Raw genomic sequence first — 26,722 nt, forward strand, 5'->3', positions numbered from 1 at the left:
TATGCAGAATCATACTTACCAAGGTGGATGCATCGGTCCAATGCTGTATCTGTCCCGTGCTGGCTCTAAAACTGAGAACCGAGCAATCAAACACCACGATCGATTGGATTTCAGGGTTCCCTGAACAGAGAGCTGGTGACTGTCAGTCACCTCTGTCTGCTCTGTCCATAAAGACATAGATTAGCGAGTTTGGGCTGGAGGAACTTGACTGGCCTGCACAGAGTTCTGACCTCAACCTGATAGAACACCTTTGGGATGAATTAAAGCGGAGACTGAAATCCAGACCTTCTCATCCAACATTGTCAGTGCCTGACCTCACAAATTACATATTTACTCCCCCGCCCCTTCCTGGTTTGCTATTGTGACACACCCCTGCAGCAGACTGCAGGAGATGGAAGGGAGCAGAGTGGAGGGGGGGAGAGCACAGTAGGGGGGGGGGGGACCAGGGGAGCACACAGGGGTCCAGAGACAGCAGAACACAAGTGAACTGGATAGGAGGAGTGGCGGGGGCAGCGTACAGAGGAACCAATCTCCTCCATTTTCCTCCTGCAGCTACAGGAGGAAAAAGGAGGACAGTGGTTTCTCTACAAGCTGCCCCCGCCGACCCTCCTATCCAGGTGTACAGGGGAGCCGCACAGGCCCCCTGGAGCATGGGGCCCAGTTGCAATTGCAACCCCTGTAGTTATGCCCCTGGATTGTGCTATAAAAGTACCTGTATTATATAAACCTAAGCCTGCATTCACAGATATCTATAAATGGATAGACTACAAATCCCATCTTCCCCTGAGGCACAGGAACTTGTAGATCTCAATGTGGTGACATCATGTCACTTGTAGTCCATTGACTAATTCCTCCAGACCCATACCTGAAAGTCTGTACCTCAGTATGGGTCTGGAGGAAGAGTCTGCAGGAGCCTAAGCATTGCACCTGCAATCTACTCTGCAGGCCACAATATGGTAACAGCACATTTAAAAAATAAATAAATAAATAAAAATGTGACTGCATTTATTACATTAATTATGGAATTTGCCTTTAATCAAGCTGCCACAGTCTGAGTAGACACAAGGCTGTCTTACCGAATGGGCAAGCTGGGCAGTTGCCCAAGGGCTCTACCTGCTCAGGGGGCCCCACCTGCCCAGCGACCCAGCCAAGCATTAGTCCCAACTCCTGTATGCATCCTGCTGCTGAACTTAGTAGGTGGCAAGCTCCTGTCGGTCCTGCACTGCTGTCAGACTTGGACCATGGAGGGGGAGCCCACAACTGCAGGAATGCCTGTCCGCCTCCACAGGAACCGGAACACACAGGACAGTCAAGTCTGACTCCCATCCGTGTGTGTGTTCACCGGACCCAGCCGCCGAACTTGGAAGCTGTCATGACCCTGGCACTGCTGTACCAATAAATATCACCTTATCGATAATTTGCATTTTTATTCTCGTGGGTGATTGTGTAGGCGGGGCCCCAGTGCACTGCATTGCCCGAGAGCGTATAATGCTCTTAAGAGGGCACTGAGTAGACAAGTCTGTGCTTTTCAAGCAGACTGCAGAGAAACACACTTGCTATCTATAACAGTGGTCTCTCTGCAGAAGTCCATCATACCCCATGCTTTGTTAGAGCTAGAGCTCTCCAATCAGCTGGGAGTGTGAACTTTGCAGATTTCAGAACTAAAGATCAGCAGGGGGCGTGTTGGACCTCTTTTTAGAGATTGCACTGCTTCCACACAGACAGCAAAAGAAGAGTGCAAAATCTGGTGCGGCTCTGCATTGAAACCAATCAGTTTTCAGGTTTTATTGTCAAAGATTAATTGAACAAACTGAAGTTAGAAGCTGATTGGCCACCATGCACAGCTGCACCAGATTTTGTACTTTCCAGTATGAGTAAATCCACCTCCAAGTCTCTGTTTCTACAGCATGCTGACAGGGGGAAGGCTTTTCTATTCATGCTGTGACTGTTTTTTTAAGAAAAATGAAACAGAAGACTTTGGCAAACATTTTGTTACTAAAGTGTGACTCCTCTTTTGTTGAGAACAAAACATTCCCCTCTGGGTGATCTCTGTACATTGCAAGGATTTTAACAAACTTTGTTGCAGATTCCTACCTTTTGTTATTCTGAAGAAATCATTGTTTGTTCCTCTGTGCTGAGTGGGTCTAATGGGAGTGGTTTCATAATTATCTATCAGCTGTGGCAGCTGCAGGACTCTAATGAGGAAAGCTGCTGGGTCTGCATCCCTATAGAGGTGTTCCCATTGGGAGTATCTCACCAAAGATGACATTTTTATTGCAGGGGATGCCAGAAATCTGACTTGTATCTTAGGCAGACTTTTGGGGAAATTGTTGAGTCAATCACACAAGCAGGAAATGATGTTTCTGGGGGTGTGGTCAGTATACATTCTGTGTGCAGAACACCTCCAGGTAGCCATATTGCATTTTCAGAAAACTACAACAGTTGCAGATTGAAAAGGAAAGGTCATATTTAATAACATTCAATTAAAATATGATTTGTGTCGCAATTGTATACGCTATATTGTTTCTTTTTTAATTTGCTGATTTCTTTTCCCAACGAAAGTGGAGTTACCCTTTAACCACTTAAGCCCCGGAAGATTTTACCCCCATTCCGACCAGGGGGTATTTTGCGATTTGGCACTGCGTGACTTTAACGGACAATTGCGTGGTCGTGCGACGCTGTACCTAAACGAATTTGGCATCCTTTTTTTTCCCACAAACAGAGCTTTCTTTTGGTGGTATTTGATCACCTGTGCGATTTTTTGATCACGCGCTATAAACAAAAAAAGAGCGTAAATTTTGCAAAAATAGCAATATTTTTCACATTTTTTTATATGAAATTCCCCCCAAAAAAAATGTAAAATCAAAATTTTTTAACATTTTCGGCCAATTTGCTTTATGCTACATATGTTTGGTAAAAAAAATCGCAAAAAGCGTATTTTGATTGGTTTGCGCAAAAGTTATCACGTTTACTAACAAAGGGAAAGATTTTTGTCATTTTTGTTGTTTTTTTTTTTAACGCGTAATGGCGGCGATCTGCGATTTTTTTTGCGGTACTGCGACATTGCGGCGGACAGATCGGACCCTTGACTGACATTTTTGACACTTTTGGGGTTACCAGTGACATTTCTACAGTAATCAGTGCTATATATATGCACTGTTACTGTAAAAATACACTGGTAGTGAAGGGGTTAACTTTATTTGGGAGGGAGAGGCTGTGTGTGTCCCTAGGGGCGTGCTTTCTACTGTGATTGGCTGTGGCTTGAGCTGTAAGGACAATGATCAACGGATCTACATAGTAGATCCATGTGATCAGTGTCTTTACAGCGAGGAGAATGACAGGTCGCTTGTTTAGACAAGCTGCCTGACATTCTCCCTCTCCCCCGCCGATCGCCGAGTGGCCGGCGGACATCGGGTCCACTGGTCACACACGCGGGGGGGGGGGGGGTCCGTGACCGCGCGGGAGCGGGAGCGCGCCTCCGGCAGCGCGCGCTCGCTCCCTAGACCCTCACAAGCAAGCAACGTAGCCCTACGTTAGTTTGCCTGTGAGGGGCTGACCGCCGACGTAGATAGTCGTGCGGCGGTCGGCAAGTGGTTAAGCACCTGGAATGTATTCAGATGAGCTCAGTTCACCTCTGCTTTAGGTTCACATAATGATTCACCCCAGCTGGGGACACACCTACCCTGGTACATTTTTCCGATGGGTGAACATATACACAGCTTAAAATATATTTTGTTGCAGCGTGTACCATTTTGCAAAGCAGCAAGAAGCAATTAGTGTGATATTGCAGAAAGAATCTTGAGGCCCCTTTCACATGGGCTGCAATCGGGAGGTAAATATAGGTAGTTTATCTGCATTTTTAGCTCCCTCAACTCCTTACTTACAAGCAGAGATGTATAGTAACTAAGTAGAACTACTTCACTACTGTACTTAAGTACCAAAAGGCGGTATCTGTACTTTCCTAGAGTAGAATTTTTTTCTCCTACTTCCACTTTTACTTCACTACATTTTTTCGATGATTTCAATACTTCTACTCCGATATTTTTTTTTTGTGCTGCATAGTTACTCGTTACAATTATAAAAATTACCACTGCCAGAACAGTAGATGGCAGGTTTCATGAAGCTCAAAACATGTGTATTATCAGCGCATACAAAAATAAATGCTACTGTATGTATAAATAAAAGCTGCATTTGAAATAATAAAAAACAATATGATGTTCAAACTTTTGACTTCTTTCTTTAATAACTACATAACACAGTACTTGTACTTTTACTTTCAGTACTTGAGTAGCAATTTTTTTTCAAAACTACTGGTACTTTTACTTTCAGTACTTGAGTAGCAAAATTTAAAAAAAAAACTACTTGCAATACTTAAGTACAAAAAATGTTGAATACTTTAGTACTTCTACTCAAGTCACTTTTTGATCGAGCACTTCCACTTCTACTCAAGTCACTTTTTGATCGAGCACTTGTACTTTTACTCAAGTATGGGTTTTGAGTACTTTATACAACTCTGCTTACAAGTGGACATGGTGCTACTCGGATAGGTATACATTATGGCAGCCACAATACTTTGCACATACTGAGTTTGCTACATGCCAAATTTGATAGGTGGCACCGCCTGTCAAATTCTCCTATGTAAGCAAATGGGGCTGCACTGCAAGCATGGCCCATGTTCCTAGGTATGAATATGGATGCATAAACTTTTGACCTCACATCAGACCCAATGCATAGACTGCAGAACTCCAAACCTTGTACTTTTAGTAACGCAGGTTCAAAATTCTGGCATTGCTGGGTCATTTCCAGAAGGGGCTGACTGGCAACTTTCATCGCAGGGGGCAGGTACAATCCAGAGGCCTATGGTACAGTGACTCGGCACCCCTCCCACTCGCCCTCTTCCTGGCCTCCTTCTGACCCCCATTCTAGGCTAAAGCACTTAATTAACTTATTTTATATTCATACTATTATGATTTATTTGTTTATGGATGTATTATCAGCACTGTTAAACTGTTTTTTTATCAGTGAAATTGAACCATTCCCATAGCAGGTAAAGTTGGGGATGTACACCATCATCCAAAATTTCAAAGAATTGGATGTTTACACACTGGGGCGACTTGTCGGGCGACTTAGCCGCCTGACAAGTCGTGCTCCATTCAGTGCAATGGAACCGTTCTAAATCGGAGCAACTCAAGTCGCTCCGACTTAGAAAAAGGTTCCTCCACTACTTTGGGGACGACTTGCATTGACTTCTATTAGAGAAGTCGTTTGCAAGCCCCGCTGAAGTCGCGCTGCACGGGGCGGCTTCAGAGTAGTGATCGACCGACATCGGTTTTTCGTTGCCGATACCGATATTTTGGTCAATGCATATTGGTATCGGCCGATATTGACCAATATTTTTGTACATTTAAAAACTGTTTTTTGTTTTTTTTTTTACTTTACAGGTACTCTTGTGGAGGGATCTGGGGGTCTCAGCCGCATCGGTTGTCATTCCAAGATACCTGACCGTTGGCTATGGACGCCGGAACCGGGGTGATGCCTCTAGCTGTAGGCATCACTCCGGTACAAGCACTTTCCCTAAATATCGGCAATACCGGTCACCTTGGTGGCCGATTCCGATATATCGGGGAAAGTGCATATCGGCCCTCGATATATATCGGCTTTGCCGATAATCGGTCGATCTCTACTTCAGAGTCAGGCGACTTTGAAGCCGTCCCAGTGTGAACCCAGCCTCAGGGTCCTTTCACACGGGCTTTCCACCTGATGGACTCCATTTTGTCTGGGGGAACAATCTGCCGATCCCCACTGAGCAGGCGGATGACAGGTCCGTCTCCGCTCTCTGTGCAGAGACAGACCTGTCAGATCCCCGCCTATCCGTTTTCATCAGATCCTTCAGACGGATGGAAAATAGGGTTTCCATCCGTCTGGATTTCACGGACAGGATCGGAACGGATAGCAGCGGGTGTCAGTGGACATGTCACCACTGACATCCGCTGCTCCATAGAGGTGCATGGAGCATCCAATCAGGATGAAAAACTGACAGGTTGACCTGCTCGGAAAGCCCAAGTGAAAGGACCCTTATATATATTTTGTGATTTTCTTGGATTGTTTGGTTATAACACATATTGAGTAGAGCACAGACAGTGCTGGGATCTCACACTTCTAATTTTCACCTGGCAGCAGTCTTATTACAAATGTAACCCTTACTTAGCACAGAGCATGGGCACACTCACATTACTATGTCATTGAGAATGTAAACTGTGTATGGGGCGTCCTCAGAACCTGAAGTACCCTGGGCCCCCCACGGTCTAAATATGGACCTACTGGTTCTCATTGGGGAAATCCAAAATGTCTCAGTTGTATATGGTACAGGAGGAGATGGGAAATCTTTTATTAGGTTCCCTTATTTACTCCAGCGCATTCAACATTTGATTAAGGAAGCACTGAATGCCTATATGTGTTACCTTATCTCTAACCCCTAGTTGCACAGCACTTCTTGGGGTGTTCCGGAATGCATAGGTAAGTGGGATCTTCTCCACCAAATCACCAAATTCAGGAAACTTGTAGCAGCCTGGCAACAGAACTTCTCCAGCCCCAGGCAGGTTCAGAGGCTTTTTACGTCCTTCTCCTTTGAAGCTGTAAGACGGCTGCACAGGGTTAAGCTTTGCATCTTGTAGGAAGTCACGAAGGTCATAAGCGCCAGGATGGGGGGTTTCCTTATAACACAAACAACACATTGTTATAAGCTGTGTGCATGCAAAAAAAAAAACAAGAATCGGTAAATGTTTGTCTAAATAATTTCTATGTCTTAAAGCAAAACTCTAGCTTAGATTTTTTTTTTACTCATCTACGTGGCAAAAGGTGTCCTGACCCTACTTCATTTTTCCTGTTCATTACAGCTTCATGGTCTGCAGGGCTGAATGTATGGCACCTTTGTGTACCCTCGTCTGGCAATAGCTTGGTGGGCACTTCCAGCTGCATGACATTGACCATCAGCAGCCATTTCCAGTAGTGACCAATGCCTCCTTGTAGGTCTCAGTACAACAGGGCTGACCGTATGATGCAGCCACTGCAGCCAGTGATCTTTAGTATTGGTCCAAAGAGCACAGTAGCCACACCCACAGCAGCTTGAACCGCACAGATGTTGCCGCTGCTCCCTACCCGCCGCCATAACGCAGGAAGGAGAAGTGATATCTGTCTCCTTTCTCATTTCTCTGCTATCTGCATGAGTCACGTTTGACAATCTATGCCAAAACCAGACAATCCTGGGGGACAGCCCTGGCCCCCTCCAGCGCGCAGAAGGTTATAACTAAGCACTGAGACGTGAAAAACGCGTTAACAACATAGATCCGGTGTCACTTGTGTTGTCCCTGTTTTATATGGAATAAAAGTTTAAGCATCTACATCGAGTGGTGTGCGGCCGGCTCTTCTTATCCTACGATGTAACAGTGGTGATCGGGGGTGAGCACCTACTACAGAGAACTTGTTACATGGATTGCAGCCTCACCTGGGGCAGGTTTTCTTTTCTTTGAGCACACAGCAGGTGATTACCAACCTTAGCTGTGCTTGTTTACCTATGAGACTGTGTAGAGGGTGTGTGTGTCCACTCCTTCCTTCCACTCAGGTCTAAGATTACACTCAGCTCTTTGCTCTATGCTGTGCAGTGTGTGACATCAGATCCCTGCCCCCTACCTTTTGAAGCTCAGAAATGATGTGTAAATTCTGCATTTTGAACGGCTGTAGAGAAGAGTGGGCTGTAGATAAACAGATACACATTATGAAGGAGAATTTACTTTATCTCTGTGTTATCACGTGAGGCTAGTTACTTCAGTGGGTATATGTAAGGGTTTACATTATCCAGGGGATTGTAGGGCATGATTACTTTAATGCCTGGAGTTTTGCTTTAAGCAATTGCCTTTCATATTCTTTAAAGTGCATGTATAGACAAAACGTATGGGTTAGACTAGTTTTTTTCTCGTCTGTGTCTCTGTTGGGGAGATTCACACATCCTATAGTCCTGGTGACCATTTTAGTCCTGATATCCATTGTCTCCGAAACAGAAAATGACGATATCCAAAATTTCACAGGTGTCACCAAAATCAGAGGTAAGAGGAAATCTTCCAGTGGGTACACATGCTTCTAAGACAGCTGTCTACGAGGGAAATTCCCTTCTTTTTGACACTTCCTCCCACTTTCTGTCACTTCCCCAGGACAGGAAGTGAAGTGAAGTCTTCCTAACAGAACAGACAGGAAAAATAAACTGTTGATGACCTTGTGATTTTTAATATACGGTGCCTTTAAATTTTCCACATTTTGTCATGTTACATCTGAAAACGTAAATGTATTTTTTGGGGATTTTATGTGATAGACCAACACAAAGTGACACATAATTGTGAAGTAGAAGGAAAATGATAAATGGTTTTACAATTTTTTTGCAAATATAAAATACTTGAAAAGCGTGGCGTGCATTTGTATTCTTTGCATGAAGAGTACCCATTTTTAGAAAGTCAATGGGTATGATCACATACATACATGTACACACGCGTGCCCATATAACCTTACCCTAAGCGAATATGACCACCAGCCATCTCGTTCTGTAAATTCAGTTTTCTTTTGTCTGTCCAGATCCTGAACCTGTAGACAATGACACAACAAATGGGCTTAACTAAAACCAACCCCATCAAAATATGGATTCATTTGTACTCTGCAGCAGTTTGGTGTTATTCCACGCACAATCCATAAGGTGTTTTTCTAAATAAATGTGTAGTCTGTTACATACAGTAGTTACGTAGTTAGGTTTAAAAAACCCATTTAGTTCAATCAAGAAAAATAAATAAATAATACAATACCATATACACAATCCTTTACCCACAGTTGATCCAGAGGAAGGCTAAAAACCCCAGCAAAGCATGATCCAATTTGCTACAGCAGGGGAAAAAAAATTGCTCCCTGATCCCCCAAGAGGCAATCGGATATTCCCTGGATAAACTTTTCCTATAAATGTTAGTACCCACTTATATTATGTACATTTAGGAAAGAATCCAGGCCTTTTTTAAAGCAATTTAGTGAGCTGGCCAGAACCACCTCTGGAGGGAGTCTATTCCACATTTTCACAGCTCTTACTGTAAAGAAACCTTTCCGTATTTAGATATGATATCTCTTTTACTCTATACTTAAAGAGTGCCCTCTTGTCCTCTGTGATGACCCTAAAGTGAATTAATCAACACCAAGTTCACTATATGGACTCTTATGTATTTGTACATATTGATCATATCCCTCCTTAGTCCCCGCTCACACTAAGGCGACCTGTGAGGCGACCTGGTCGCCTCACAGGTCTCCGTAGGTCACCTTCCATAGGGAAGCTGCGGACCGGTTCTAATAGGAGCGACACAAGTCGCTCTGACTTAGAAAAAGGGTCCGGAGCTTCTTTGGGGCGACCCGGAGGCGACCGCCATAGACTTCAATGTTATGAAGTCCGTGGCGGCCGCTCTGAGGTCGCGGCGCGCTGCTCGCACCGCGACCTCGGAGGTCGCCCCCCCCCCCGAGTCGGATCGCGGCTATGTGAACGGGGCCTAAAACTCCTCTTCTCAAGAGAGAATACATTCAGTTCCTCTAATCTTTCCTCATAGCTGAGCTCCTCCATGCCTCTTATCAGTTTGGTTGCCCTTCTCTGCACTTTCTCCAGTTCCCCCATATCCTTTTTGTGAACTGGTGCCCAAAACTGAACTGCATATTCCAGATGAGAGGTCTTACTAATGATTTGTACAGGGGCAAAATGATCTCTCTCTCTCTCTCTGCAGTCCATTCCTCTCCTAATACAAGAAAGGATTTTGTAAAATAATCTAAAGCAGGGCTACCAAGCGTATCTAAATTATCACAATTAAAATATAAATAATGATAAAGTGCACTAGTGACCAAATCTAAAATATACAAAACATCCAAAATCATCCAGTAATGTTAATACAATAACAATGATTATTAATAAAGTGCACTAATAATAATAAAGTGCAATCAAATGCATTAATAGTGCTAAAAGTGCCAAGGTGCTGGATAAGTTGCAGTCCAAAATTATAGTCCACTTGAAACTTGAAAAAGTGCTGAATATAGTGCTTAAGGTGCTCCACACAAGTGCCAAGGTGCTTTCAAGAAAACTCTTTTGGGAAGTCCGCTTTTTCAAATTTCAAGTGGACTATAATTTTGGACTGCACCTTATCCAGCACCTTGGCACTTTTAGCACTATTAATGCATTTGATTGCACTTTATTATTATTAGTGCATTTTATTAATAATCATTGTTATTGTATTAACATTACTGGATGATTTTGGATGTTTTGTATATTTTAGATTTGGTCACTAGTGCACTTTATCATTATTTATATTTTAATTGTGATAATTTACATACGCCTGGTAGCGCTGCTTTAGATTATTTTAATACTTCTTCTTGGTTTTTACCTAAGTGAGTAGCAGCTGCAGGTGACACTATTTTTATTTTTCATTACACTTAGCACGGGTTTAAAAAATATATTTTCACAAGAAAGGACTTTGCTTGCTTTGGAAACCGCGGCTTGGCATTGCATGGTATTATTAAGCTTAAAATCTACCAAAACCCCCAGGTCCTTCTCCACTATGGATTCCCCCAGTTCTACTCCCCCTAGTATGTATGATGCATGCATATTCTTAGCCCCCAAGTGCATAACTTTACATTTATCAACATTAAACCTCATTTGCCACCTAGTTGCCCAATTAAACAGTGCATTGAGCTTGGCTTGTAAATTGGAGAAATTATGTAAGGATGTTATTCCACTGCATAGCTTGGTGTCAGACTGAAATGGTACTTTTAATCCAAGACTCTATACCATTTAGAAATATATTAAAAAGTAAGGGCCCCAACACTGAACTTTTGTGGTACACCACTGAGTAAAAATCAGAGTAAGAATCATTACCCACTAATCTCTAAATTCTGTCTTTTAGTCAGTTTTCTTTGAAAACTGACAATTTTTATTAATTTTTCAATAGTAAAAACAGAACGATATAAGACAATTAAATTGACAAAAGCTGAAAAGGTGCCAACACACAGAGCATTCAACAGGAAGGCATGGTTAACAAAGATGAATCATCAAGCCTGGTAATAGCTGCTCAAAGCCACAGTATTTTAACTAAGTCCCAGGTACACTATTATATGTAACTAAGCGAGAAAAGGCACTGTATTGAGTACAAAAAAAAAAAAAAAAAGACGAGAAAGAGAGAAAGAGAGGAGAGGGAAGTAAAAAAACATTCACCTGTCTCAGGACCCCACCAAGATCCAGAGTAACCATCCACTCACTGTGTCCCTATTTTAGAGAAATGTCAGGTTGGGGGAGTTTCCAAAATATCCCACAATTCCCATACCTGGTTATGAGCTTCAAGAGAGTCAGTTAGCGAAGCAGTCAGGTATTCCACCCTCTTCACATCTCGGACCCTAGAGTGCAAATCAAACAAAGAGGCAGGCTCCAATTTCTTCCATTTAAGAGCAACTAAGCATCATTCAGCAATCCGCACGTGTGCAAGGAGTTTTTTTAGACAATTTAGAAAAAGAAGCGGGCGGGGGCCCTAGGAGAAAGGTTTTGGGATTGAAAGGCACCCAGGATCCGATGATGGAATGGAGGAGGAAGTGAACCATACCCCAATAGATGATGAACAATGAACAAGACCAGTAAATATGATACAATGTAGAATGTACCTATGTTTTTATTACAGCGCCAGCATCGACGATCGGCAGAGGGATATAAGGAATGTAGCAGGTCTGGGGTTTGGTACCAGTGATAGAGAATCTTGTATTGGTTCTCTTTATACAGGGTACAGATCAAGCTCTTAGACGCCTGTGACCAAATAAGTTGCCACGTTTTCAAAGGTAGCTCCTCACTCAAGATCTGCTCCCATTTTCGCATATAGGCATGCCAAGGCCTGGACGATGACATATCCGTGATTAGGAGCTGGTAAATACGAGAAATCATACCCTTGGAGGACAGACCCTCCAGGCAGATTTTTTCAAACTCCGTTAGAGGGGAAAATTGTAGGTTATTTGCGAAGGACTGTGCAAAATGTCGTATTTGTAAGTAGCTAAAGAAGACCTGCCCAGGCAGGTTATAAGCTTCCTGCGGGTCCTGGAAGGTCCGTAATATTCTAGTTCTACTGTCCACCAACTGAGCAAAGTGAAACAAGGTCCTTTCCAACAAAAATGAGACATTTGCAAAGTCAAACTGTCCGGGACATTGGGCGTGAACAGAAATGAAATTGCCAATGAGGTCATAGAGGTAAGAGGATGTAATAATTTGGCGCGTCCCCAAAGGGAGCGCAAAAGCGGCATAGGTCCCAACAGTCCCAGGGTGTCAAATGGGGAGTCAGCACTACACAGCATAGAGTTCGGGTGGACAGGGGCCAACCACAATTTCTCGACCTGTGTTTAAGGATTATAAGAATGGAGTGTATACCAGGAGGCGAGAGGACGCAACTGGGTAGCCAAGTAATACTTAGCCACGTTCGGTAATGCGAGTCCATCCTGACCACGGGGCGTGTATAGGACGGACCTAGTGATGCTATGTCTTTTGTAGTTCCAAAAGAAGTTTAGTAGTTGATCTTGGAGACTCTTAAGGTGTGAGTACGGGATGGGGATAGGCAGCGTCTCAAAGCGATTGAGAAATTTGGGCAAGATTGCCATCTTAATGGTCGCCACGTGACCGAAAAGAGAAGAGGCTTTAATGGAGGCATATAGCAGAGGGAAATTAGCTTTATAAAGGGTACTCTAAGAGGGTGTAAGATTTACACCAAGATACTTTAGGTAGTAGTCTTCCATGAATAATTAAACGATTGGGAGAGATGTGATTATGTCTGGTGGGGTATGTTGAGAGGAAGGGCTTCTATCTTAGAGTTATTCATTTTTTAACCAGAGAGAGCTATAGTGGTCTAGCTCCCTATAAAAATTAGGGAGAGAGACATGTAATTGTGTAAGTGTGAGCAGTACATCATCAGCAAAAAGGGACATCTTGATATGTCTCTAGTACGTACTGGGATACCATTTATATTTTGGTTTTGTCTAATAATGGCTGCTAGGGGTTCAATACATAGGGCAAAGAGGAGGGGGGCAGGGGCACCCCTGCCACATCCCATTGGTGATAGGAAAGGAGGAAGAAGTGGCAAATGGAGTTCTAACTAAGTTCTAACTAAGTTCTAACTAAGACGGAAGGGGATGAGTATAAATTACATAGTTGCCTAGTAGTTGAGGTTGAATAAAGACAATAGTCCATCCAGTTCAACCTGTGTAGGTGTGTATGGCTGTAATCATCTCTCATACCCCTGATGGTTCTAATCCTTGAGATGTACGTTCAAGAGTCTTTTGAAAGTAGCCATACTTCCCACAGAAACTACCTCTTGTGGTAGAGAATTCCACAATCTTGTAGCCCTAACAGTAAAGAACTCCCTGTGTTGCCTGAGGTTAAAACGCTTCTCCTCTAATCACATTGTATGCCCTCGAGTCCTCATGCAATCCTTTCGACTGAATAGTCAAAAGGGGCAGGTGACTCTGCCCCTTTCTCCCCCCTTGGTGGGCCTATAATCCATCTACAGCTCTCCCCAGCACGTAAGTGTCCAGATTCTCTTTAAGGTATAATTCCTTTCCTCTTGTTTGTTTGTCACAGATTTCAAGATGTATATTGTGATGCTATACTTAGCAATTGTCTTCCCATACTAATTATGTATATTTGTATATGCTTTTTGATACTTTCATCATGTTCTCTTTCTGTATATAGAATGTTCACTTTTGAAAAATGTCCGTCAGACTCCTGAAGAAGCCATTTTGAAGATGGTGAAACATGTAGAGCAGACATACTCAAGTGCTTTCTCATGCTTTTACATATTTTAAAAGTATTGTCTTTGTAATTCTTGAATAAAGTATTTGTTTTTTATGAAAAATTAGATTTTTCTCCATCTTATATTATTATTAGCACCTCTAAAGTCCCACTTCCACACCCATTTGTAGCTATCTCTATTTAGGGATGTGGTGCATGAATTAAATCTAACCTCTAGCAATATACCCCTTTAGAGACCCCTAAAGCTGACGTGGTGGAGGGTAGCAAACATGAACAGCCAGTCAAGCCTTTCAAAGGCCTTCTCTGCGTCCAGACTAAGGAGTAACGCCTCCAAGTTATTCCTGTTCGCCACTAAGGTCAATGACTTTCCTGGTGTTGTCTCCCGCCTGGCAGAGAGGGACAAACCCCACCTGGTCTTTGAGAATTAATGATGGCAGGAGAGCATTCAATCTATTTGCCAAAAGTTTGGTATGGTCTTTTCCGGGTTTGGGAATCATTGTGAGAAAAGAAGTCTGCACTCTGCATGTCTCTTGGGATAGGTGAATCAGCCATGAAGGAGTTAAACAAAGGAGTAATATATAGAAGGGAGGGGGGGGGGTTATGTAATAAAGATATGGTAGACCATCGGGCCTGGTGGCTTTGTTACCTGGGAGAGACTTAATCATGGTAGTTATTTCCTTATCCGAGATAGGAGAGTTAAGACAAGCTACGTCTGAACGAGAAATGGTGGGGAGGTCGCAGTCCTTCAGATAAGATTTAATATCCCAAAGGAGATCAGGAGACGGGGGTATGTGGCACAGTTGGGTCATTATAAAGGATTGAATAGTAGTCATGGAAAAGTTGTGCTAGTTTGGAGGGATGAGAATGAAGGGTACCTGTTGCATCTTTAAGAAAAGTGGGCGATGTAGCGGCTGCATGCTCACTGAGTTGCCTAGCCAGTAACGTGTGAGGTTTGTTGGCCTTATCGTAATAGGATTGTCGGAGCCAGTGGAGGGCTTTCTCAACCTTACCAAGGTCAATATCCCGCAGTCCCGCTCTAGTGCTGACTATTTCCCTGAGGGTGGACAACGAGGAGGAGGACAACAAACGTGTTTCCAACTGCTGAAGGTTGTCCACTAGCAGCTGACGAGTCGATTTAGCGTTTGCTTTAGGGCTGAAAAGACAGGTATACATTGGCCAGGAAAAAACGCCTTATGACCTTCCCATAAGGAGGCAAAAGAGATTTCAGGGGAGCTATTTTCTGCAAAGTATAGTTTCAGGGTGTTCTCCAACTCCGTTTTGGAGGGAATATGTTTAAGCAGAAACTCATGTAGGCGCCAATGGCAAGCTCTGAGGGATCCCAGTGAGAATGCTAAAAAGAGTGTGCTTGGGGCATTATCTGACCATGATATTGCCTGGGCATCGGATCCTTTGCAGACTCTAAGAGTGGGGGCATTTACAAAGAAATAGTCTAGTTGCCAATGGGGCTTATGAAGATGGGAGTAAAATGTGAACTGCTTAGCTGACGTATAAGCGGTACGTAATGCATTAAATAAAGCATACCGTCTGGTGAATTGGCAGAAATGGGTAGATTGTCTATCTAGAGCTGAGGAGGGCTTTCCACGTCACACAGTGTGTTTGTCAAGACCAGAGGAAAAGGGCAAATTAAAGTCTTCCCCAACAACCAGATATTGGTAGGCAGAAGCGAATAAACGTTTATACACTTTTGACAAAAAAGAAATTTGGTGAACATTCAGAGCGTAAATGTTACAAAGAGTAAAAACAGAGCCTTTCCAAGTGCATCAGAGAATACGATAAAACATCAGTGGATCAGCATTTGAGGAATGTAGTTATAAAGGGGAACCTTATTTAAAGAGGATCGCTACGCCCCCGCCCGTTTCTGTGGGTTAGAGGCAAGGTATATATGAGGGACATTTTTCAGGGGAAATGCCATAGTGCCAGATTTATCTAAATGTGTTTCTTGGACAAAAAAAAAAATGCCTGCATTGGACCGTTTGAATTCTCAAAGGGCCAGGCCATTAAGACCTTTCACATTCAACGACAATATGCCAATCATGGTGAACACAGAAAGAGAGAGGACAGCAGCATACTTAACAGTCTAGGAGCTGTCCAGATAATCTGGAGGTGGCCAAAGGAGGTCCCATTAGAGGTCCTGGCCAGTTGACCAGGACTAGGACTGGCCAGGAGTCGGTTGAAGGTAGAACTTCGTAAATGGTGGGCGTCCAGGTGGTAGTTAAGAAGAATGGATAGGGTGGAGAAAAGCCAGAGAAGAAGAGGAGCAGAAAGACAAAAAGAAAACAAGACACATAACACAAAGCAGATACATTTAACATTTCACAATATAACCTGCCCAGATGGGATGGCGGGTTGAGGGTCTCCAATTGGTTCCTCCCAACAGGAGTGTGGAAAACCCTCTAGTCAGGGATGAACACAAAAAATAAAATGAGATTAGAACAGGAAACCATTCTGAGAACCTCAAAGAGGGGGGGGGGGGGAGGCAGTAAGACCAAGGAGGCACAAGGTCCGTTCCAGGGCCTGTCTATAAAAGTACCTGAAAATTAACCTGCTATTTTCAACTAGCTGTAGCCCAAGAAAAATATAACCTACTCATAAAATGAAAATGGAAGAGGGGGGGATTTGAGACCTGTAGAGCCAAATAAAAATATGTCCCCTACACTGGTACCCTGTGAAAGGGCACCAGGGAAGGGAGGTCAGTGAACCTAGGATGTCACAACAACTATCAACACAGAAGCATATCATCATCAAACAAATATTGCCCATACAATAGAAGTGGCTGGGAAGTCGATGGGGTGATATCTATAAGTGTATCTTCTGGGTGGCCAAGGCCTGGATCATTGTCCAGAGTTCACGGGGTGCCAGACAAAATCAGCTGTGATGAGATGGTGGAGGAGACGCAGCAGAGGAACGTGGCCATGGGCGCTTCCTCCCTGTGACCTGAGTCAAAGGCTCCGGACGTGGAGGAGGGACTGGGAGAGAGTCCCAGCCTGGGGTGGCCGGTACAGGAATATCCAGATCTCTGCAAAAGGACTGAAGATGTTCCGGGTATCGCAGTGTTTCAGATCTCCTATCTTTTTTAGCGGTCAGACTGAAAGGGAAACCCCAGTGGTATCAGAATTTATGATCTTATGATTATGATTTATAATGAGGCTTGAGAGACAAGGTGACTGTGAATTTGTGAAAGTTCTTGCTTAATGTCATAGACATCCTCCTCTAGAGATGTGACTCTAGTAGATAGTTGATGAAGATCAGTACGTAGCATATTGACTTCAGATCTGCACGTTTCATGCATCTCCATGAGCATGCAGAAACTTACTTTGTAGGCATACAACGAACATAATCCCACCAGGAAGTATAAGCTTCAGGATCGGTATCTGAGTCTGTTGAGTCTATTGAGTCTATAGTATCAATCTTTCTTGACGACTTCTCTGCCTCTACTTTCTCTCTTCTTAAATCCTCACAATCATTCTCGGCGACTTCAACATCCCTGTTAATACTAACACTCCTGCCACTTCCAAACTCCTCAGTCTAACCTCCTTCTTTGACCGGAAGCAATGGATGCATGCTTCTACTCTCTCTGAAGGCAATATCCTTGACCTTGTTTTCTCCCACCTATGCATTCCATGCAACCTCTCCAACTATCCTTTCCCTCTCTCTGATCACTACCTTATTAGTTTCACTCTATCCATACAGTTACCCATAGAAACCTACGCCATCTCAACCCTTCTCTTCTCTACTCTGCTACCGACCACCTCTATGATAAAATTGCAACCCCTGTCCTGTATCAACCTAGCCACTTCTGTCTACAACGCTTCACTTTTAGCCTCCCTGGACACACTGGCCCACCTCACTAAACATCAAATCAGGCCCCAACCCCTTAAACCTTGGCAAACAAATAACACTGGAAGTCTGAAAAAGTATAGCCGTGCTCTTGAGCGTCTTGCATAAGACTAGTTCTCAGAAAGATTTCAGCCAATATAAATCTGCCCTCCAAAAATACAATTCCAGTCTCCACACTGCTAAGGAGATCTATTTTATCACTCTCATTAACAACCTATCGTCCTGTCCCCGGCAACTCTTCTCTACCTTCAATTCTCTACTTCGTCCTCCACTGCCTTCAGCCACTAACTCACTCACTCCCCAGGAGACCGCCAATCATTTCAAACAGAAAATTGATACAATTCGTGAGGAGATCTCTGCTGTTCAGATACCTTCCACGCTTTACACTTCATGCCGACAGGTACAATCACTACTTTCCTCATTCAACCCCCCACTATAGACGAGGTTGCTAAACTACTTGCTAACATCCAACTAACCACCTGCCCTCTGGATCCTGTTCCCTCACAAATACTACGTTCACCTTCTGGCTCTATTCTACACTCTCTAACCCACATCTTCAATCTCTCCCTCTCTTCTGGCATCTTCCCCAACTCTCCAAAACATGCACTAGTCAGCCCCATACTTAAAAAGCCCTCACTGGACCCAACCAATCTTAACAAACTATGCCCTACTTCCTTGCTCCCCTTTTTATCCAAACTCCTTGAACGTCTGGTCTACAACCGACTGAGCGACCACTTTGCCAAGAATAGCCTTCTTGATTTTCTACAGTCTGGATTTCGGCCTCAACACTCCACAGAAACTTCTCTCCTAAAACTAACAAACAATCTACTAATGGCCAAAACCAATGGACACTATTCTGTACTTCTACTCCTGGACCTTTCTGCTGCCTTGACCACCCCCTCCTCCTCAAAAAACTCCACGCCTTTGGTCTCCGTGACTGTACTCTTCACTGGATCTCTTCCTACTTATCCAACTGCACCAGTGTTACTTAGAATTCTACTTCCTCCTCTCCTCTTCCTTCCTCTGTTGGCGTCCCCCAAGGTTCTGTTCTTGGACCTCTCTTATTTTCAATCTACACCTCCTCTCTGGGTCAATACCATATCTCTGACAATACTCAAATCTATTTATCCACCCCTCAGCTCACTGCCTCATTCTCCTCACCTATCACTAATTTACTAGCAGATATATCAGTCTGGATGTCACACCACTTGCTCAAACTCAATCTTTCCAAAACCGAACTTATAATTTTTCCTCCACCACGTGCCCCTTCCCCCGTTCTCTCTGTCAAAATCAATGGCACAACTATCAGCCCATCCCCGCATGCCAAGGTTCTAGGTGTTGTCCTGGACTCTGAACTCTCCTTCAAGCCCCACATCCAATCTTGCTGCCTCAACTTCCGCAACATCTCCAAAATACGCACATTTCTAACCAATGACACAACAAAGCTCCTAGTTCATTCCCTGGTCATCTTGCGCCTTGACTGCTGCAATTCCCTTCTCATTGGCTTATCTCTACATAGGCTATTCCCCCTTCAATCTATCAAGAATGCTGCTGCCAGGCTCATCCACCTTACCAATCAGTGTCCGCTACTCCTCTCTGTCAATCCCTCCACTGGCTTCCACTCACCCAACTAATTAAATTCAAAATACTAACAACATCTTACAAAACCATCCACAATTTAGCCCCCAGTTACATCACTAGCCTACTCTCAAAATACCAACCTAATTTCTCTCTTCGTTCCTCTCAAAACCTCCTGCTCTCTAGCTCCCTCGTCACCTCCTCCCATACTCGCCTCCAAGACTTTTCCAGAGCCTCTCCAATCCTATGGAACTCCTTACCCCAATCTGTCTGATTATCTCATACTCTATTAGCTTTTAGACGATCCCTGAAAACCCTCCTCTTCAGAGAAGCCTATCCTACCCACACCTAACAACTGTAATTCCATTTTCTCCATCAGCTAATCCCCCATAGTTATTGCCTTTTGTTTCACTTGACCCTCCCTTCTAGATTGTAAGCTCTAACAACCAGGGCCCTCTAATTCCTCCTGTATTGAATTGTATTGTAACTGTATTGTCTTCCCTCATATTGTAAAGCGCTGCGCAAACTGTTGGCGCTATATAAATCCTGTATAATAATAATGACAAAAATAATTGTGGCTTCCACAAGGACACCCGCTGCCGCAGACGTGCAGGAAATAGAAGAGGTTCGGTGACCCTAGGGGAGCTGGCAGGGTGCATTAGCTTTAGTGTGGGACTTTTTCTTGGAAGAGCCAGATGAGCGGCCAGACTGAGATCGTGCCCCATGGTGGTATGTTGGTTGTGGGGTACTGGGGGTGGCCCAATGGGGGGAGATCTCCCCTGGCGTGGTGTGGCGGAAGAGGACCGTCCCCTGGATGCTCGAGAGCATTGGGGGAGAGACTGATTCAGGTTCCAGTCAGGGGCTGAGGACTCCCACTAAAAGGAGGGCTAGGCAGCTTGGGTGGAAGCTGATGGTGAAGGTTCCACTAGGCCCAGATGAAATGGCTGGGAGAGACTTTCTGGCAGGTGCCCATTCAAGGGCGCAGGAGCAGCAGTGGGGGTACTGGCGAGGGGGTCTGGAGTATGTGTTGGGAACAGATCCCCCTCAGAGCCATACCTCTGTGATCTGGCTCCCGGGGAGGCAGATGGAGAAGGATGAGCAGCGCTGGAGGGAGCCGGCGCCATCTTGGCTGCATGCGGACCCGCTGGAGCTCCATAGGAGAAATATTCTGTTATGAGCGGTGGAGGTGCAGCAAATAACCTGGTGTGGTGTTCCGGGGTCTTGGGTTCCTTCAGCTTCTTGGGCATCCCCATTTCCATGGGATGAAGTGCTGCAGGTTAGCTTAGGAAGGCAGGCCTGGTGAGGAGATTCAGCACCACGCGTCTGCTCCGAGGCCATCCAAACCACTCTCCCTTTAGCCAGTTTTCTATCCATTTAGAAACTGATCTTTCCGAACTGTGTCAAACGCTTTTGCAAAATCCAAGTATACCACATCCACAGCCACCCCTCTTGTCCAAGGTTTTATTTACCTCTTTATAAAAAGAAATTAGGTTGTTTGACAACGTCTGTCTTTCATGATTCCATGCTGTCAGTTGCTTAAAATATTTTTTTCCAGCAATAACTTATCTGTGGTCTTTTATTAAACTCTCCAGTATCTTCCCAACTATAGAACTTAAACTAACAGGTCTATTGTTACTTGGTAAAGACTTTGATCCCTTTTAAAAGATGGGCACCACATTGGCCATACGCCAATCCAGTGGTACTATTCCAGTCATTAACAAGTCCCTAAAAATTAGAAACAAAGGCTTTAAACTGTGTGTGTTTTTTTTTTTTTTAACGACTACCTACAACCATTGTCTTTAGGATGCTGGCAGCTCATTCTAGTGTAATAATGCAGTCCACTCATTTCTGTAATTCTGACATTCAGTTCACAACAGTCACACCCAGACCTGCAAACAGCTTGAACCTAAACACCTAACAACTGAAACAAACATACAATTAGATGATGATGAGCAACTGTATTACATATGAAATTATAATTCCACAATTCAGATTTAGGTAGAATATTTCATCTGTACAGAAGAGCCATGGGGCCATCCTAAAAGAAATGTATAGAACAAAGTTCTGATTTTTACTCTTATGAGTTTCAGAGTCAGAATTCTGAGCTTAAAATTTCCTATATAGGTTTCCTATATCATGTTTGCTGCCACCAAACTATATTGTTGCCCATTGGTCCTAGAAGCTTACAAATCACAAGACTCCTAATAAAGGCTACTGCGTGTAAAAATTCTGACTTTGAAACTCAGAATTCTGACTTTTAATTCCAGCATTCTGACTTTGAACCTCGGAATACAACGTGTAAAAAACTCACTGAAAAGCGCATGAAAACTGATGTCTCTGCAAGTGAAATCTGCGCCACAGGTACTGTCAGTTTTTCTGCATGTATGGTGTGAATGAGGACACGAGTTTCAGCATTCTGACTTTTAGTATCAGAATTCTGGCTTTGAAACTCAGAATTCTGACTTTTAGTCTCAGAATTCGTGCTTTGAAACTAAGAATTTAGATTTTTTTTCAAACCTGAATTTTGTTTAATAAATTTTAGGATGGTTCCAGGGCTGTTCCATACATCTGCAACTTGGCTTCTTTAAAAAAAAATGAGTATATTCCATGGAATTCGCTCTTTGATGCATCTGCTAAACAATGAATTCAATAAATGTTCTGCAATAACATGTCAACTGCTCTAAATCTTACCTCCATGCAAATTGAAAACCTTTACTTTCTGTTTTGAATGCAATGCACTAGCACACAATAAATTATTATTTTTTTTACTAAATTCAATAATTTACTACTAATGAACCCAAATGACAAAAATATATAAATATATATGTAAATATATAGCAAAGGGGGCCACATCATACATAAGTATTGCAGTACATATTTTAAATAAGCATACACATCAGATACAGTATAAAGTAAAGTGTCCTATATAAATACAAAAGTATAAAGCAGTATTACCCCACATTGGGGGAAGGAAAAGGTGAGGTGTCAACAAATAGGGACATTTCAGGGTTCAAGACCCCTTCTTCAGCAAAGAACTACTGAGCATGTGATAACCCAGCTTCTAAAATGTCTGCAGATTCCCAAGAATCGCCCCTGTTTTTTGCACAGAGTAGGTGTGCAGTGCCAGGCTAATTGCACTCTAAGGCCTCATTCACACAGGTGGCAAGGGGGAGAGAAAAATAAGCAGTTGACGTATGTTTTTACCTCCAATTGAACTTGATGGCCACTTGGGTGAGTACACTTAGCTTTGACATTGCAGAAATTTGACTTGGCATGCCGAATTTAAAGTGGAATGAACTAAAAATCAGAATTTTAATTCAGTGTACCTACTCATTCTTAATTGTGGTGCCTGCATTGGTTTTCTTTGTTTAGACTTTTTTTTATTTTGATCTGGTGATTTGGTGATAGAACACTTCATGTTTTATTGTATCTCCACTCTGGATAGAGGTGGCAGCATTGTCATTCTGGGCAGAGGGTAGAATATACCTTGCTGGGGGCATGGGCTATCAGGAGACACTGCCAGGGCCGAATTAGATAGACTTACCTTACAAATTAAAGCTGGATAACACTTTTTTTAACAGTTTTTTTCCTTGTGTGATAAAGATTTTACATAAATTATTCTTATTATTATACAGGATTTATATAGCGCCAACAGCTTGCACAGGGCTTTACAATGTAGAGGAGGGACAGTACAATTACATTACAGTTCAATACATAAGGGACGGGAGGGGCTTACAATATAAAAGGAGGGGGAGGTGGTACAAAAGGTGATAGCTGCGGGGGATGATCTGATGGAGGTGGCTCAGGGACGGTTCTTAGGTGGAGGGGGGATAGGCTTTGCTGAATAAGTGAGTTTTCAGGGATTGCCTAAAGGGCAGATAGGGTAGGGGCTGACCAGACATACAGGGGCAGGGAGTTCCAGAGCGGCTCTGGAGAAGTCCTGGAGGTGGGTATGGGAGGAGGTAAAAAGGGAGCTAGAGAGAAAGAGGTCCTGGGAGGAGTGGAGAGGATGATTTGGGTGATATCTGTAGATGAGGTTGGTGATTTAGCTGGGGGCGATGTTGGGGATGGGCTTGTATGTTGTGGTTAGTATTTTTAATTTTATACGGTGGGGTAGGGAAAGTCAGAAAAGGGATTGGCAGAGAGGGGCAGCAGTCACGGATCACTTATTAAGGTGTATGATTCTAGCAGCAGCATTCATAATAGACTGAAGGGGGGATAGCCTGTGAACGGGTAGGCCAGTGAGGAGAGAGTTGCAGTGGTCAAAGTGGGAAATAACCAAAGAGTGAATAAGTTGTTTTGTGGTTTTGTTAGTCAGGAAGTGGCGAATTCTGGAAATGCTGCAGAGGTTAAGACGGCAAGATGTAGCCAGTGATTGGATGTGGGGACTGAAAGAGAGGTCAGTCAAAGTCTAGGATTACACCCAGCACCCTGGCATGTGTGGAAGGACCAATGGTTGTGCAGTTGATCTTAATGGTAAAGTCATGGGGAAGGGATCAGACATAACTTAATAAAATCTGATCATTGTAAGAACCCCTGTCAGTGGTAAATGGATTGTCCCAACCCTCTACCTACCACTTTTGCTGGACAACCTGGTAAAAAGAAGGTTGAAAAATAACATACTTACTGGCCAGATCATCAAGTGAACATTAAGAAAACTTAAAAAAAAAGAAATTGAATGCAGTCACCACATCAGAGCATTGGAAAGTTGCAATATAATCCATTTTGTTTTTATGTTTTCCACAGCATTACTAGGCTTCACAGCCTGTTAAACTCAAAGCATTCTTTGATTGGATGTGGAGATAAGGACATCACTGCCTGTTTCTCTGCCTCGTCCAATCAGAAAAGGCTTTCTATTCATTAAGAGAAGGCAAAATGAATGGTGCCCATGCCCAAGGAGTGACCTCCTAGCTGTAACTATGCAAAAATATGCATTCCTGGATTTCAGCTTTAACAGTGACGCACTGCCTGGCAGGAATATGAATGGTGTATATGTGTCACCTATCTTTCCCACATACACATGGTAAGGGGTTCTAGGTTTGTGCCTGACGTGGAGAAAGCAAACGTTCTGTTTTCTCAGAACCTTAATAAGTTCTGTTCTGGATCCTGGAACCCATGGTATGCATGTGAGCCACTCAGGTTGCTAGGAAGTGTAGTCCTGTGCCTGCTGCTGTGAGTGCTGGTTGGAAAGGAGCCCGCCCATGCTCCAGACAGTGACAGAAAAGAGCAGAAAATCCCGGGAACCGCACATTAGAACAAGACCTTCTGTGTGTAGACAAGTGGCAGTCTCAGCCTGGACCCCCATCAGGCCACGCCCCAACACATTTTACTCTGCCCACTGGAGCTTACTCATGGGAAGATTACTCTTGAGTAAGCCCCAGTGGGCGAAGTGAAACACGTTGGAGGCATGGCCTGGTGGAGGTCCAGGCTGAGACTGCCACCTGTCTATACTCAGCAGGTCTTATTCTGATGTGTGGCTCCCAGGATCTTCTGCTCTTATCTGGGTCCTAGAACCCAGAGACATTGTAGAGCATTGGATGGGATAAAGCCTCAATTTCTAGGTCCACATCTCACCTAGACACCAGAGCTCATTATTAGTTCCAGCTGTCCACAAGCCTTTATATTATGTATGTGAGCTGACTGAGGCTCAGTGCTCTCTTATTCTCTCTGTGCCTGCTGCTGAGTGAAAAGGCTGAGTGCTGACAGTACACTAAAAAGGTACAAGGGTTGTCTGTCTGTTTTGGGTAACCCATTAGGGGTCACCCTGCTAAAGTCAGGAACTAACCAGAGTTTAACTAGGTGCTCAGAAGAGCTTTGTCTTATGATATACTGTAGACTTGCTGTAGAAAGCCTTCCTACATTAAAGTGATATTAAAGTCTTGTTTTTTTTTTTTCGTTTAAAAATAGCAAACATGTTATACTTACCTGCTCTGTGCAGTGGTTTTGCATGGTGCAGCCCAGATCCTCCTCTTCTCGGGTCCCTCACCTGCACTCCTGGCCCCTTCCTCCTGCCGAGCGTCCCCACAGCAAGCAGCTTGCAATGGGGGCACCCAAATCGAGCTGCTGCTCTGTGTGCTCATTCAGACATGCAGCCGTGGCTCGGCCACACCCCCTCTCTCTTCTCATTGGCTCACTGACTTTAATTGACAGCAGCAGGAGCCAATGGCACCCACTGCTGTTTCAGCCAATTGGGAGGAAGAGCCCCAGACAGCCAAGACTCTCGCACAACATTGCTGGATGGAGAGGGACCTCAGGTAAGTATTAGGGGGGCTGAGAGGGGCTGCTGCACACAGAAGGTTTTTTATCTTAACGCATAGAATGCATTAAGATAAAAAAAAAAAAAAACTTCTGTCTTTGGAATCATTTTAATTCTACATTTGTTTATTGTCTTGCCAAATAAAAGTGCAGGATCAAACCTGCTTGAACTGTTCCTGGGCATTCCTGGCTTGTGCATGGTTTATCGCTGCCAATACCAGTTGTACAGGTCCACCCTTACATATGCGATTTCAATTTTCTTAAGTCAGCATATGCAAACTGGGTGGATTGCTTTTTTTTTGACTCTACAAAATAATAATCTCATAAAACCGGCAAATTTCTCAGAAATACTGTATTTCGCATTCTACATTCTACTTTAAAATAGTAAACCAAACTAACAGAAAAATATGTATACCCCACAAAAGGGGGGCGATAAAAGTATTTAGCTATACATTTATTTAAGAAAATGTTACTTTTCCTAACTGGGGAAAATTATTTATTTATCACAGATATTTATCTAGCACCAAGAAGGTATGGAACACTTTACATATAGTACATTAACATCAGTCCCTGCCTTAAAGGTGCTTACAATCTATGTTTACGTTTTAGGGCCACTTTGTAGACAGGAAGCAATTAACCTACCAACAAGTCTTTGGAGTGTGGGGACAAACCAGAGTACCCAGAGGAAACCCATGCAAGCACAGAGAAAACCTGCAAATGCCATGCAGGTAGTGTACCAGTTGGGATTCAAACTTAGGACCCTAGTGCTGGAAGGAAGAAGTGCTAACCTCAAAGCTACTGTTCTGCCCTGACATGCTTCCTGATAGCCTATAGCAGCAAGGTACACTTACCTATCTGGCCTCCCTTGCCTCCTCCCCATTCCTGCTTTAATAAAGTGTGGCTTCTTGGTATATGGGAACATATGACTTGCCATATGTGACAGTGCTTTGGCCTGAGCCAATCATCACTTTTGGTATGATTGGGTTTGGGGCTGTCAGGGACCATGAACCAGGCAGAGACAGAAAATGCATATGAAAAATCTCACCTTTAATGTAATAGTAAAATAATACAAATCAGGAACGTAGTCAAAAACAGAAGCCAGGGTAAGGAAGCCAAAACGAGTAATCAGACAAGCCGGAATCAGGGAGCCAGGAATCAGCGTAGTCAGAAGCCAAAGATCAGGAACCAGAA

At 43.6% G+C, this 26,722-nt stretch overlaps 1 protein-coding gene across 1 annotated transcript in view; it reads right to left on the reverse strand.

Annotated features, from left to right (window-relative positions):
- Positions 1 to 26,722, reverse strand: part of STPG4 (sperm-tail PG-rich repeat containing 4) — a gene marked incomplete at its 5' end in the record, with an annotated part of 150,072 nt that overhangs the window by 120,096 nt on the left and 3,254 nt on the right. The window contains 2 exons of the mRNA XM_082252344.1: positions 6,462 to 6,713; positions 8,560 to 8,631. Coding sequence (XP_082108470.1) covers positions 6,462 to 6,713; positions 8,560 to 8,631 — 324 coding nt within the window. The remainder of the gene's footprint in view (positions 1 to 6,461; positions 6,714 to 8,559; positions 8,632 to 26,722) is intronic.

This window comes from Pelophylax lessonae (genome assembly GCF_965119305.1).
Source record: "Pelophylax lessonae genome assembly, chromosome: 3".
NCBI classification, from domain to species: Eukaryota; Metazoa; Chordata; class Amphibia; order Anura; family Ranidae; genus Pelophylax; species Pelophylax lessonae.